Genomic DNA, 13585 nt, shown 5'->3' on the forward strand with positions numbered 1-13585 from the left:
TTGTTTTTACCTTAAATAAGTAAGATGGTAATGGCTCTTCCTCCTCCTCTTTCACTTTGGCCAAGATCTCTTGCCACTCAACTTCAGTTTTCAGATGTCTGATGGCTTTAGTTAAAACAAGACAGGATGCTTTAAGTGATGTGAGAACTGACACATTTTATAACTGCTCTGAAACCATTCACATAAAAAAGTCACTTTCCACTGGGAAAAGGAAGGGGTTCAAGCCCACTTATACCATCTTTACTCAGAGAACTTATAACTTTAACTTCAGTACCTCGTCTCCTCTGTTCAGAACCTGGGTAGTGGTTTGGTGAAAATACCTACAGTAAGATCATAAGGATTGCTGTTGTCCACAAAATAATATAATATAGCATCCAAATTGGGACACGTAATAATGAATGTAAATTGATTCAAACATTAACTCCTGTTTTAATATTATTGGGATATCTTTTAATCAACAATTTGCTTTGAACTCAAGACCTGTCCTACTCCTGTAACTATGTCCATGCTACCTAGAGAATTTTTCTTCAGTTTTGGTAACGGATCAGTATGAGTTGGGGCAGAAGTTAGTAAAAGTTGGAGCAGAAGGTATATCAATATGTGTGGCAAATTACTAAGGCAATAAAGCCAAAAAAAAAAAAAGGCATTTAACTACTCCATATACATTTTTTCAATATCTCTATTATGTAAACTAACAAAGGCTTCCATAATATGCAGAATAATGTATTTTTCAGTCTCATAGATATTAATAAAAATATAATAAACAATAATGTAATATTAAAAGAATAATGTTATATTGCTCCTCACCTGATGGGGGCTGAAGCTCATATCCCTGTTGAGCAGCCCAACCAACATGATGAAGAAATGGATCCAAGTAATACAACCAATGTTCAAAATTATCAGAACTCTCAAGTCCTTCGTAACGCAGCTTCAGCCTTCCTCCAATGTTGTCTACTACAGTAACAATCCAAGTACTTAAAGATTCCTGGAAAGCTTGACATTCCAGCCTGGAACCTGGAGCAATGAGATCTAAAGGATTCCTCCCATTACGGAGCTGTAGGTAAAAAAAGCAAAATGATTATATAAGAGAGGTAACATAATATTTTTAAAATCAAGTTTTAAATGAACTCAAATTAACCTTTATATTTTTACCCATTCAAAGCTAGTGACACTGAACTGCCTAATATCATACAAGTCTCTATAGTATTATTTCTGGTGATATGAAAATATTTATCTTAAAGAAAGATTTCTGTCTCTAGGACTATATTACAGTTTCATCTAGAAAGAATTTTTAAAATATCATTACTTAGTCTCTGTAAAAGCAAATATGATCATCATTTAAAAAAAAATCAAATATGACAAAAGTCAAAATCCCCCACAATCCTACCTCCAGGAAAGAACCATGATAAACGCTTTGGCATATACTCTCTGAGAATGGGTTTTCTACACACAAGTCAACATCCACCCGTGTCTATCTTTTTCTCTTTTGTATTTTTTGAAAAATGTATATTGTTTTTCAATGTGTGTTTGTCACTTAATATTTCATAGCTATCTTTCTATTATAGCACATATAAATCTCCCTCATTCTTTTAATCTGTTTCATTGACATTATGTATTATATGTCATGTATTATGTATTATATGGGCAGTAATTTATCCACTTATCTGCTGATGGCATTTCAGTTCTGATTTTTTTACTCATTTCACAACGATGTTCTTATGAATGCAATGAGTGTTCTGATTACACTGAGGGAAAGGAAGAGTTTAATTCTCACTCTCTAGATACATAGTAAAAGCTAGAAAAAAGAATAAAAACAAAGGCTGATTCCAATATCATCACTTAACCATTTCTTAATGTTCAAACTTACATTTTTTTCCTAATAAGAACTGCTCGGACTTCCCTGGTGGCACAGTGGTTAAGAATCTGCCTGCCAATGCAGGGGACACGGGTTCAAGCCCTGGTCTGGGAAGATCCCACATGCTACCGAGTAACTAAGCCCGTGCACCACAACTACTGAGACTGTGCTCTAGAGCCCGCGAGCCACAACTACTGAACTCGTGTGCCACAACTACTGAAGCCCGCATGCCTATAGCCTGTGCTCTGCAACAAGAGAAGCCACTGCAATGAGAAGCCTGCACACCGCAACCAAGAGTTGCCCCTGGGCAGCAACAAAGACCCAATGCAGCCAAAAATAAATTAATAAATAAATTTATAAAAAAAAAAAAAAAGAACTGCTCTATGACACTTACATATTCATATACATGCAAAAGAACACATGAACAAATGAAGGAACACATTCACAGCTAAAGATAAGAACAGCAAAATCAAGGTCAATGTACTGCAGGATACTTATTAATTCATTTGTTCATGATTTCATTCATTCATTCAAATGTTACTGAGTGTTTAGCCGGGCCCAGACTAAACGTAATTAAATGAGTCAGAGTACAGGCATACATCTGAGATATTGCAGGTTCAGTTCCAGAGCACTATAATAACGTAAATATTGCAGTAAAGTGAACCATACTAATTTTTTGGTTTCCCAGTGCATATAAAAATAAAGTTTAGGGCTTCCCTGGTGGCGCAGTGGTTAGGAGTCTGCCTGCTGATGCAGGGGACACGGGTTCGTGCCCCGGACTGGGAAGATCCCACATGCCGCGGAGCGGCTGGGCCCGTGAGCTATGGCTGCTGGGCCTGCGCGTCTGGAGGCTGTGCTCTGCAACAGGGAGGCCACAGCAGTGAGAGGCCCGCGTACCGCAAAAAAAATAAAATAAAAATAAAGTTTACACTATATTGTAGTCTATTAAGTGTGCAACAGCATTGTCTAAAAAAAAAAAAGCACATATCTTAATTTAAAAATACAAAACAAAAACCAATTACAATAATAACATCAAAGATCACTGATCAGAGATCACCATACAAATATAATAATAATGAAAAGTTTGAAATATTGTGAGAATTACCAAAATGTAACACAGAAACACAAAGTGAGCAAATACTGTTGGAAAAATAGCGCCGACAGACTTGCTCAAAGCAGGGTTGCCACAATGCTTCAATTTGTAAAAACTGCGGTGTCTGAAAAGCACAATAAAGTGAAGCACAATCAAATGAGGTATGCCTATATAAAATATAAAGATCACCTAGAAACAGAGTGTTCGCCAATCAAGTTTAAAGAGGAATTGTGAATGGATCACAGAATTAAATATAACAGTTAACACTATAAAACATTTAGAAGAAAATATAGGAGTAAATCTATATGACCTTGGGTTAAGCAAAGCCTTCTTAGATAAGACTCCAAAAGTACAAGCAACAAAAGAAAAAGATAGATAAATTGGATGACATCTAAATAAAAAACTTTTGTTCTACAAACAATACCATCAAGAAAGTGAAAAGACAATCTACAGAATTGGAGAAAATATTTAAAAATCATATATCTTGATCTAGACTTGTAATCAGAATTTATAAGGAACTCTTACAACCCAATAATAAAAAGATAAATAACCCAATTTAAAAATGGGCAGATATTTCTCCAAAAAAGCACATAGAAATATGCTCAGTATCATTAGTCATTAGGGAAATGCAAATCGAAGTGAGATAGTACTTCACACCCACTAGGATAGCTACAACCAAAAAGAGAATAACGGGTGTTGGCAAGGATGTAAAGAAATTGGAACCTTCATAAACTGCATTTCACGTATGATACAAAGAATGTTGCTGGTACGACAGATAGTGACAAAATATAACTTAGAAACGTCATAATCAATAAATTTATTTCACAAAAACAAGAAATCTATTTTCACCAACAAGCTCAAAAGCTATACTAATTTAAAAGAACTGCTGAAAGCAGGTAGGTGGTGGTCCAGTGTCTTCCGAGCAAAAGAAAAGGGGTCTCAAGTCACCTGGTGTGGGAGTTACAAATGTCCATGCTGAAGTAGAGTCAGCCCTTGCTCAGTTCCAAGTGAGAGCTCAAAATGGCCACATTTTCCAACTGAGTGAAAGAATCTGGAAAACTAGATTTTCATGTGTTTGCAACTAATTCAAAAACCTTTTATGCACTGAGCAAGCCACCAGTTTGCAACCTCTGAAGGTAAGTTTACATCCCCCAATACCTATGCCTATGTCTGTACTAATAATGCTGATCTGTCTTGGAGTGGTAAATGAGCATGCAATTTTAAGATTCCTTGGACAGGAAGATTGGAAGGGTTTTCCACACTGATTCTGGAAGCAATAATACTCACGCCCTCTAGCAGCGGAACAGGAGGACTACATGCTCCCATCAGGGTCTGCCGCAGAAACTCATCCAGATCAGACACTTTATCTCTGATGCCTAGATGAAGGAATCATACTGTCAGCCACAAAACACACAGAAATTAAACTAAGCAGAATACAGAGAAACTAAACGAGTGAAAATGGTTTAGAGGTGCATGTGTCATTTTAATATTTAACAGCCCAAAATATTGCTTCTTTGACAGCTTAAAAATAATCCTCCTCTAGACAGAGCTACTTCCTGGTTAGTTTAATAAGAGTTGTATCCAGAAAAAAGAGAGTAGGCCCAACTCCCTGTTAGTATAATTTTACCCAAAAATGAACTACTTTATTTTTTATTATGGAAATTTTCAAATATATAGAAAAATAGAGAAAACAGTATAATGAATCCCCAGCTTCAAAAACTGTCACTTCATGGTCAACCTTTATATCTAGACCAGGAGCTGTTAGCAAACGACAAACTGTGGGCTAAATCTGGCCTGTTGTCTTTACTGTAAATAAAGTTTTATTGGAACACAGCCAACATCATTTTTTAAGTACTGCTTTCACATTACAAAGGTAGAGTTGAGCAGCTGTGACAGAGACCACAGGGCCTGAAAAGCCTAAAATATTTTACTATCTGGTCCTTTACAGCTACTTTGTCAACCCTGATCTACATCCTCACATACTCCCCCCGCCCCCTGTGACCCAACCGTGGATTATTCAGAAACCAATTCCTGATATCATGTAATTTCATCTAATATAATCTCAGTATAAATTTCTAAAAGAAAATAACTTTTTGTATAACCACAATAACATCACACCTTTAAAAAGTATAATAATTCCTTCATATCAAATACCTAGTCCATGTTCAACTTTCCAAAATGTCTCAAAAATGATTTTTTCAATTTGTTTGGTCAAATCATGATACAAATGAGAGCCATACATTGCAAATGGTTAATATATCAACTAAATCTCTTTTAATGTGTACGTATACCCCACACTCCCTCTTCTTCTTGCAGCATATTTGTTAAGACTCAACATTTTGTCCTATATAGAGTTTTTCAGAGTCTGGTTTTACTGGTTGCCTCCTTGTGGTAACTAGTTGCTCTACTGTCCTTTTCATTTTCTATAAATCAGTATTTAGATCTAGAGGCCTGATCAAATTCAGATTTGACTCTCTGGGGTGGGGGGTAAGATTACTTCATAAGTGGAGTTGTATCTTTCCATCAAGAGGCACATTCATTCTGGTTGTCTCTCCTTCTGTGATGCTGGCAGCTTTTAATGGTCACTACATAGATATACTGATTCATTAGGGGCTAAAAATGGTGATATTCTATCACCCCTTCTTCATTTACTAACCAAAATACTTCTATAAAGAAAAATTTCTCTTCTTCTACTATTTGATCACACAAAGAAGGCAGGATATATGCTTGATTCTCTTTATTCTTTCTCTGTATTTACCAGCCTTCAAAATTATCATTTGGTTCTCCAGCATCATCCCAAAGCGACCAATGAGGGTTTTGTTTAAAAGATTCACCATGAAGTTACAGATTAAATCACATATATGTTTCAGGCCACTGCAGCTACTGTCCTATTGATGCTCAAAGTGCCTCATCTTTAAGAAGAGGGGGTCTCTTCAGGTTGGCTCCTGAGTCCTTTGACTTACCGTAGTAAATAGTTATTGATCTCTTTTTCACTTTTGGTATAAAAAGATGTTCCGTGCTCCTCTTATACATTTCCTGCCCCAGTCCAGCTTTATCCCACAATACACAAATAATGATTTCAAAATAACATCAACTCTACCACCAACAATATGATTACTAAAAACAGCTTGAGTTGTTGTTGCTACTTCGGCAATTTTTTTGGTTCCTTTTGGCATAGCCTTACTAGGGACATATATTTAAACTACTGTATTTGAAAGTCACTGAAATAGTTGTTCTCTGGGTAGTTACTTCACAAGCTCCATACACAGGTTTCTTTACTTGCTTCTGCATTTTTTTTTTTTTTTTTTTTTTTTGCGGTACGCGGGCCTCTCACTGTTGTGGTCTCTCCGGTTGCAGAGCACAGGCTCTGGACGCGCAGGTTCAGCGGCCATGGCTCACGGCCCAGCAGCTCCGTGGTGTGTGGGATCTTCCCGGACTGGGGCATGAAGCTGTGTCCCCTGCATCGGCAGGCGGACTCTCAACCACTGTGCCACCAGGCAAGCCCCACAAATTGCTTTTTTAAATTTAATTTTGCTTTATAAGTTATATAAAATATTTACATGGTTCAAAATTCAAATCTACAAAATAAGGTACATTCAGAAAATCCACCTTTTAACCTTGTCCCCTTCATCCTATTCCCTTCTTTACCCACAGGCAACTTTTTAAAATGGTGTATTCCTTATTGTTAATCAACTATAGTTCAATTAAAAAAAAAGATTCCTTTAGTTTTAAAAAACGAAGTTAACACACACATACACACGCATTCATACATCTTCCTCCTCCCTCATTCAATACATATTTTTCTTTATTCATATAACAAGATATCTGGAGACCATTCCTTGGATATATGTACATGGACTCACCCTGTTTCTTTTTTTAATGACTGATTGCACCTTTTATTATGAAGTACTCTTCTTTGGAAAGGTGATATATATTGATACACACACACACACACACACACACACACACACACACACAAAGGAATATTACTTAGCCATAAAAAGAATGAAATAATGCCATTTGCAGCAACATGGATGAACCAAGAGATTATCACTCTGCTGTACACCTGACACCAATGTAACATTGTAAATCAACTATACTTCAATTAAAAAATAATAATAAAGTACCCTTCGTTTCTTACAGTGCTTTCTGATCTGAATTCCACCTTTGTCAGATATCAAGACTGAGACTCCTGCTTTCTTTTCTATTTGCATTTGTCTATGTATCTTTGTCCATCCTTTTATGTTTATTCTTTCAGAATATCTCCATTTAGGTATGTCTCCTGTAATAGCACAGAAGTGGGTTTTATTTTGTGAGCCAACCTGAATTGTTTACTTTTAATAGAAGAGTAAGCCCATTAACATTTATTTATATTACCAAAAGATACAACCTCAATTCTGTCCTATTGTTAAGTATTACATAAATTGCTTGTGTATGTGTACAGTCTTTCACTATGTGATCTATTTTATTTAAATATATACTTTTTCTTTTTAAAATCTATCTTTTGGCATTTAGAAAGGTTTGTGTTTTTATTTCTTCTGTTTACTTTTTTTTTTTTTTTTTTTTTGCGGTACACGGGCCTCTCACTGTTGTGGCCTCTCCCGTTGCGGAGCACAGGCTCCGGACGCGCAGGCTCACCGGCCATGGCTAACGGGCCCAGGCGCTCCGCGGCATGTGGGATCTTCCCGGACTGGGGCACGAACCCGTGTCCCCTGTGTCGGCAGGCGGACTCTCAACCACTGTGCCACCCCGGAAGCCCCTACTAATATCTTTATATAACAATGTTAGTCCTCTCTATTTTCGGACTATTTTCTATTTCATTTTTTTTTTTTTTAATAAACAATACTAAAGTTAGCTATAATGTCTTTCTTCTCCTCTCTTTCAGCATCTCATTTCAGTAGCCTTTTACTCCCAGTTAACACTTAAAAGGCAATTAGTTAAATTACTAGGCAATAAACCTGTTTTAAAAGGGGAGGAGGGATGAGTAAGCTTATACCACTGTATTCACTTGCTCGCCCCACTGTGGTCGCATATTTTTTATAGTTATACTGTATTTATGTTGTCAGAGCATGTAGCCTTAATATACTATACTGTCTCTCTTACAACAATCATTTAGCTTGAAGTTCTACAGTCATATATACATTTAGTGTTTCACTAACAATTCTCAAGCTAATGTTTCTTCATTTGTTTTTCTTTTCTTTTAAAAACATTTATTTATTTATTTATTTATTTATTTTTGCAGTACGCAGACCTCTCACTGCTGTGGCCTCTCCCGTTGCGGAGCACAGGCTCCAGACGCGCAGGCTCAGCGGCCATGGCTCACAGGCCTAGCCGCTCCGCGACGTGTGGGATCTTCCTGGACCGGGACATGAACCCGTGTCCCCTGCATCGGCAGGCGGACTCTCAACCACTGCACCACCAGGGAAGCCTGCTCTGGAAGGATTTTATTCTACCCTTTTTTCCTCTTTTTTAAATTATCCTAACTTGACCTTGTATGAGACTCAACTGAAATCATTTTCTCTTGTTCATGTTTAAATGAGGTGAATTTTCCTATACTCTTAAGATGTGATAGTGGGCCAGGTAGCTTCACGCCTCTAGAGCTTCCTCTTACATTGTTTTTTCACAGAATGTTAAGGGCAAGCTAGAAGCCCACCGATAACCCAGGACTCTACATTTCTAAATACCATCCTTCAAAAAACAAAATGAAACAAAACAAAAAAACCTAGGGCTCCCTGGAGAAATGGCTGATTTCAGGGCTGAGGCAGGGAAAAGTTTCCTGAACAAGAAACTACTCAAAGAATAATGGGAACATAGCAAAGGACACATTTGCCAGCTTGAAGGGGTGTCCACTGGCCAAATCTAGGACAGTCTGAGCATCAAAATAAATAATGATAGTAAGGATTATAATCCATTGAATAAAATAATACTCATAAGTCTATAGTGACATAGATACATAAATACACACATGCATACATTAATACCTGTGTGTAAATGGTAGAAAAGAGAAAGCTCTTTCTATAGTAGAAAGCCAATTATGAAATGAAGAAGGAATTAGAAAATGCCATTTGGTAATCATTAGAGTAATAACTGTTTCAGATAAAAATTATCAATGGATGCCAAAAATAGTGGGTGAAGTTTGAAGAGTAATGAGATAGTTACATAATCTCAAGGTATCTTCCCACAAGATACTTACTAAGTAAAAACAGTAAAAGCAATTTTACTGTGGAAAATTTTACAAGTGGAAAAACTTGGCATATACCAATTTAATCAAGTGATGAAAGTTAATATCACAAGTTAGTTACAGGACAAACCAATAGCATGTGTCTCCTGATATGATGCACCAGAAGGACACAACATCACTTCTGCATTTCTCCTACCAAAAGTGCACAATTGGGCTTCCCTTGTGGTTGAGAGTCTGCCTGCCGATGCAGGGGACACGGGTTCGTGCCCCAGTCCGGGAAGATCCCACATGCCGTGGAGCGGCTGGGCCCGTGAGCCATGGCTGCTGAGCCTGTGCCTCCGGAGCCATGCTCCGCAACGGGAGAGGCCACAACAGTGAGAGGCCCGTGTACCGCAAAAAAAAAAAAAAAAAAAGTGCACAATCTGAATCTAAGTAAACATCAGACAAACCCAAACTGTGAGACATTCTAAAAAATAGCCGGCCTGTACTCTTCAAAAACGTCAACGCCAAGAAGGACAAAGAAAGGTTAAGGAAACTAAAAAGATATGACAGCTAAATGCACTGAATCCTGGACGAGGAAAAGACATGAGGAATAATGAACAGTACTCAACCCAGGACATAATGAACGTTCCTGGGAAAATCGGCCTGTACCTTTCAAAGATGTCAAAGTCATGAAAGTCAAAGAAAGCATGAGGAACTGTCCCAGATTAAAGGAATCTTAGGAGACATGACAAATGAATGTTAACACATGATCCAGGATTTTCTTTTACTGTAGAAACATTTTACTATAAAAGCATTATTGATAAAAACTGAACAAGGTCTATAGATTAAATAACAGTATTGTATCAAAGTTAATTTCCTGATTTTATTTTATTGTGTTCATGAATGTCCTTGGTTTTAGAAGTAAAGGGTAAAAGGAAATCACATGTACAACTGACTCTCATGGTTCATTAAAAAAGCCTGTGTGTGTGTGTGTGTGTGTGTGTGTGTGTGTGTGTGTGTGTGAGAGAGAGAGAGAGAGAGAGAGAGAGAGAGAGAGAGGACAAAGTAAATGTGGTAAAATGCCAACATTTGGGGAAAGTTGGCAGTAAGTCCCCAAGAATTTTCTATAATATTTTTGCAAATCTCAAGTATTTCTGTAAATCTGAAATTATAAAAAAAATAAGAAGTTGAAAGTAAAGCATATAAGGTCTGGAATTTTCTTAAGGTCTGTCTTTCCTTTCTGCACATTTATATGACCCTTCTCTTTCTTTTGTCCTATTGTCTCTGTCTTACTTAATTTGGATTCTACTCCCAGTAGGGCTCTTTCCTGAAAGCGAGCTTCAGCTGGTTTATTCTAAGGGTCCACAGGTCCCAGATTGCTTGTAGGTCATAAGAGGGAGGACGATAAAATCAGAAAGAGAATCAATCTGGCCCAACGTATTCAAAGACAACCAGACCTACAAGTCTCAAACTTAAGAGAGCCTCACAGACCTACACGATTATAAGCAACAGATGCTTCCTATGAATGTCATAAAAGCCTGAAGCTTAGTGAGCACAGAATATAATTTTTTTTAAAGGGAAATGTAAATTATTCCTTATAAATACTGTCATTCAAAATGCTAACCCAAAGAAGTTAGGTAGACCTATGTGCTTGGGAAACTGAAAACCTTAAGACTGTGGACAGCCCAAATTTTCCTACATCAATACCACATCATGCCTTGATACGAAGTATCGCATTACCTTCCGGGGCTTCGAGGGTCTTCTTATTCTGCTCACACCACCCAATGGGGTAGAGGTCAGCCTTCCTGATGTCACACCAGAAGTCTGCTCTCCGGTCCTCCCCGTAGCCATCGTAGCGGAGGAGGAGCAACTGCTCACAGGTGGTAATGATGGTGGCAACCCAGTAGGTTTCAGGATCGGTTTTCACAACCACCTCCAGTTTCATCCCAGGAGCAAATCCATTCTGCAAACGTGTGTCCACCTGAACAGGGAAATGTTATTAACCACCAGAAAAACATCTCAAATGAATACTTCTTTGGCCAACATTCTTTAAGACTTACAATTCTGAAGCACTAAATGCAATAAAATCTTCTCAAGGGAAACCTGAGAAATTCCAATTCTAACTCACAGGAGTGATCCAAACAAAACAGGGGCTAGCAATGCTGCTCTGTTCCATCTGACTCTGAAGGAGCTTTAAGAGAACTCAATATTCCACCAAAGCAGTCTATTATGATTATAGAATATGCTTTCTATTAAGTATACAAATCACTGAATGTTCACCATTTTAACAACCTTCAACACATTAAGTTTTCAAGAGTGATTTCTCGATCATTCAAAAGAAAATTTATGAAGCTAGAAAAGGTAAAGGACAAAAATAAGTTATACTGATAATAAATTAGTATAATATGTATCATACAAAAGGAGCCATATTTCCCAGTTTCCCTAAAACAGTCTGTGTTTCCACCCGTTTTTCTTGAATAATAATAATGCCTCTTAACTCTCTCAAAAGTGTCCTAATTTAGATGATAAATTATATGGTCACAAAGTTAGGGGTCTGCAATTCTGGAATTCCTGTATGTGTATACTAAAATTAAATAAATATATTATGGATAATGAGAGCCAGGTTTCTCACTGTGGGAGAAAGAAGTAAAAATAAGAAGAGGGGAATGGGACTTCCCTGGCAGTCCAGTGGTTAAGATTCCACGCTTCCACTGCAGGGGGCATGGGTTCAATCCCTGGTGAAGGAACTAAGATCCTGCATGCCGTACGGCACAGCCAAAAATAATAATAATAATAAAATAGAATAAAATTTTAAAAAGAAGAAGGTAAAACCAGAATGAATCTTGTGGTGTTGATCTGAAATCAGAGGTGTGGATGCCAAAATGACTATGACGACTATGATATCTGCATAACCTCAAAGGTTCTCTCCACAAAATTCTTCTTAGTCGCAAAAGGGAAAACAGTAACATGACGGTGAAGAAATCTGGCAGACGCCACCTTAACTACCGGATCAAAGTTAACATCACCAGTCCTAAAACATCAATATCATATACCCTTGATATCATACCAGAAAAGCACATCATCATTTCTATGACATTCTTGCCAAATGCATAAACTCAAGCTAATCATGAGAAACATTCTACAAAGTAACTGGTATATGATATGTGCTTCAAAAGTATCCAGGCCATGAAAGACAGAGAGAGAATGAGGAACTGTCCCACGCTGGAGGAGACGATGCAGACATGACAACTAAGCGCAATGTGGCCATGATAACCACTAGAAAATGAGGGGGCTCCTGGAAAGGAGAGGCCAGAGAGGGAAAGTCCGCATTCTGTGTAAAATTCCTCCCCATTCTAATCACTAACCTGCTGTACTCCTGAAAGGTAATCACTATCCTGAATTATAACACTACAGTTTAACACTGCCTGTGTTACAGGACTATGTTAGCAAAATTATGCAGTATGAATGTTTTTCTGTGTGGCGCTTCTCTTGTCCAACATTGCTTATGAGATTCATTTGTGCTGTTGCATGTAACAGTACTTTATGTCTTCCCCTTCCTGTATAGTATTCCATTATACAAATATGCCATAATTTATCCATTCTAATGCTCCTCATAGTAGGCACTCTGGGTAGGTCACAGTTTTGGAAGACTACTGATAATATTCTCATAATTATATGAATAGTTTTGTATGTCATTTGATGCATACCTACATGGATTCCTATAATAAAAAGACAAATATTTTCCAAAGTGGCTATACCAATGTACTCTGCCAGTAGTATACAAGAAATCCTTCTGCCTTAACATTCTAACCAACATTACTGTATTTTCTACCTTTTTCATTTTAACCATTTTGAAACATGTATTATATTATCTCACTGTAATTTTAATTTGCATTTTCTGATTATTAATAGAGTTGAGAACCTTTTTATTTATTAGCCATTTAGATTTCTTCTTCTGGGGAATGCCTAAATTTCTTGCCAATTTTTAATTCAGTCAATATTCTGGATACAGTTTGTCAATTACTTGTATTACAAATATCACTTTCTTGATGGTGTTGTTTGATAAACAGAAGTTATTAATTTTAATATACTCTGATTCATCAATATTTTTCCTTTAAAAAGTTAATGGTTTTTCTATATTTTTAAACAAACTTTTCCCTATCCTTAGAGGTCATAAGATATACTATTATATTATTTTCTAGAAGCCTTTTATATTGAGAACTAATATCCACCTTGAGTTAATCTCTGTGTGTGGTATTAGGTAGGGGTCAGGTTTTACATGTTGGAATCCGTTTGTCAATTTCTACTTAAATTTTTTTTTGCTGTTTGACTTGGGTTGCAGTCAATCTACAGATCTATTTGGGGAGAACTGACATCTTTACAATAGTGAGTCTTGCAATAGATGAACAGGTATATTCCTTCATTTTAACTTATATAAATATTTGAAGTTTCTTTGCAAATATTTCTTACATTT

General features: G+C 37.0%; 1 protein-coding gene across 3 annotated transcripts in view; it reads right to left on the minus strand.

Moving 5' to 3' along the window:
* Nucleotides 1-13585, minus strand: part of SFMBT1 (Scm like with four mbt domains 1) — a 138390-nt gene that overhangs the window by 29753 nt on the left and 95052 nt on the right. For 2 of the 3 annotated variants that reach the window (XM_067754753.1, XM_067754752.1), the window contains exons 4-8: nt 10852-11092; nt 7090-7230; nt 4236-4324; nt 808-1054; nt 11-105 (exon numbers count right to left, since the gene is read on the minus strand). In XM_067754753.1, coding sequence (XP_067610854.1) covers nt 11-105; nt 808-1054; nt 4236-4324; nt 7090-7230; nt 10852-11092 — 813 coding nt within the window. The remainder of the gene's footprint in view (nt 1-10; nt 106-807; nt 1055-4235; nt 4325-7089; nt 7231-10851; nt 11093-13585) is intronic. The other variant, XM_067754754.1, reaches the window with a different exon arrangement.

Source organism: Pseudorca crassidens, chromosome 10 (genome assembly GCF_039906515.1).
Source record: "Pseudorca crassidens isolate mPseCra1 chromosome 10, mPseCra1.hap1, whole genome shotgun sequence".
Taxonomy (NCBI): domain Eukaryota; kingdom Metazoa; phylum Chordata; class Mammalia; order Artiodactyla; family Delphinidae; genus Pseudorca; species Pseudorca crassidens.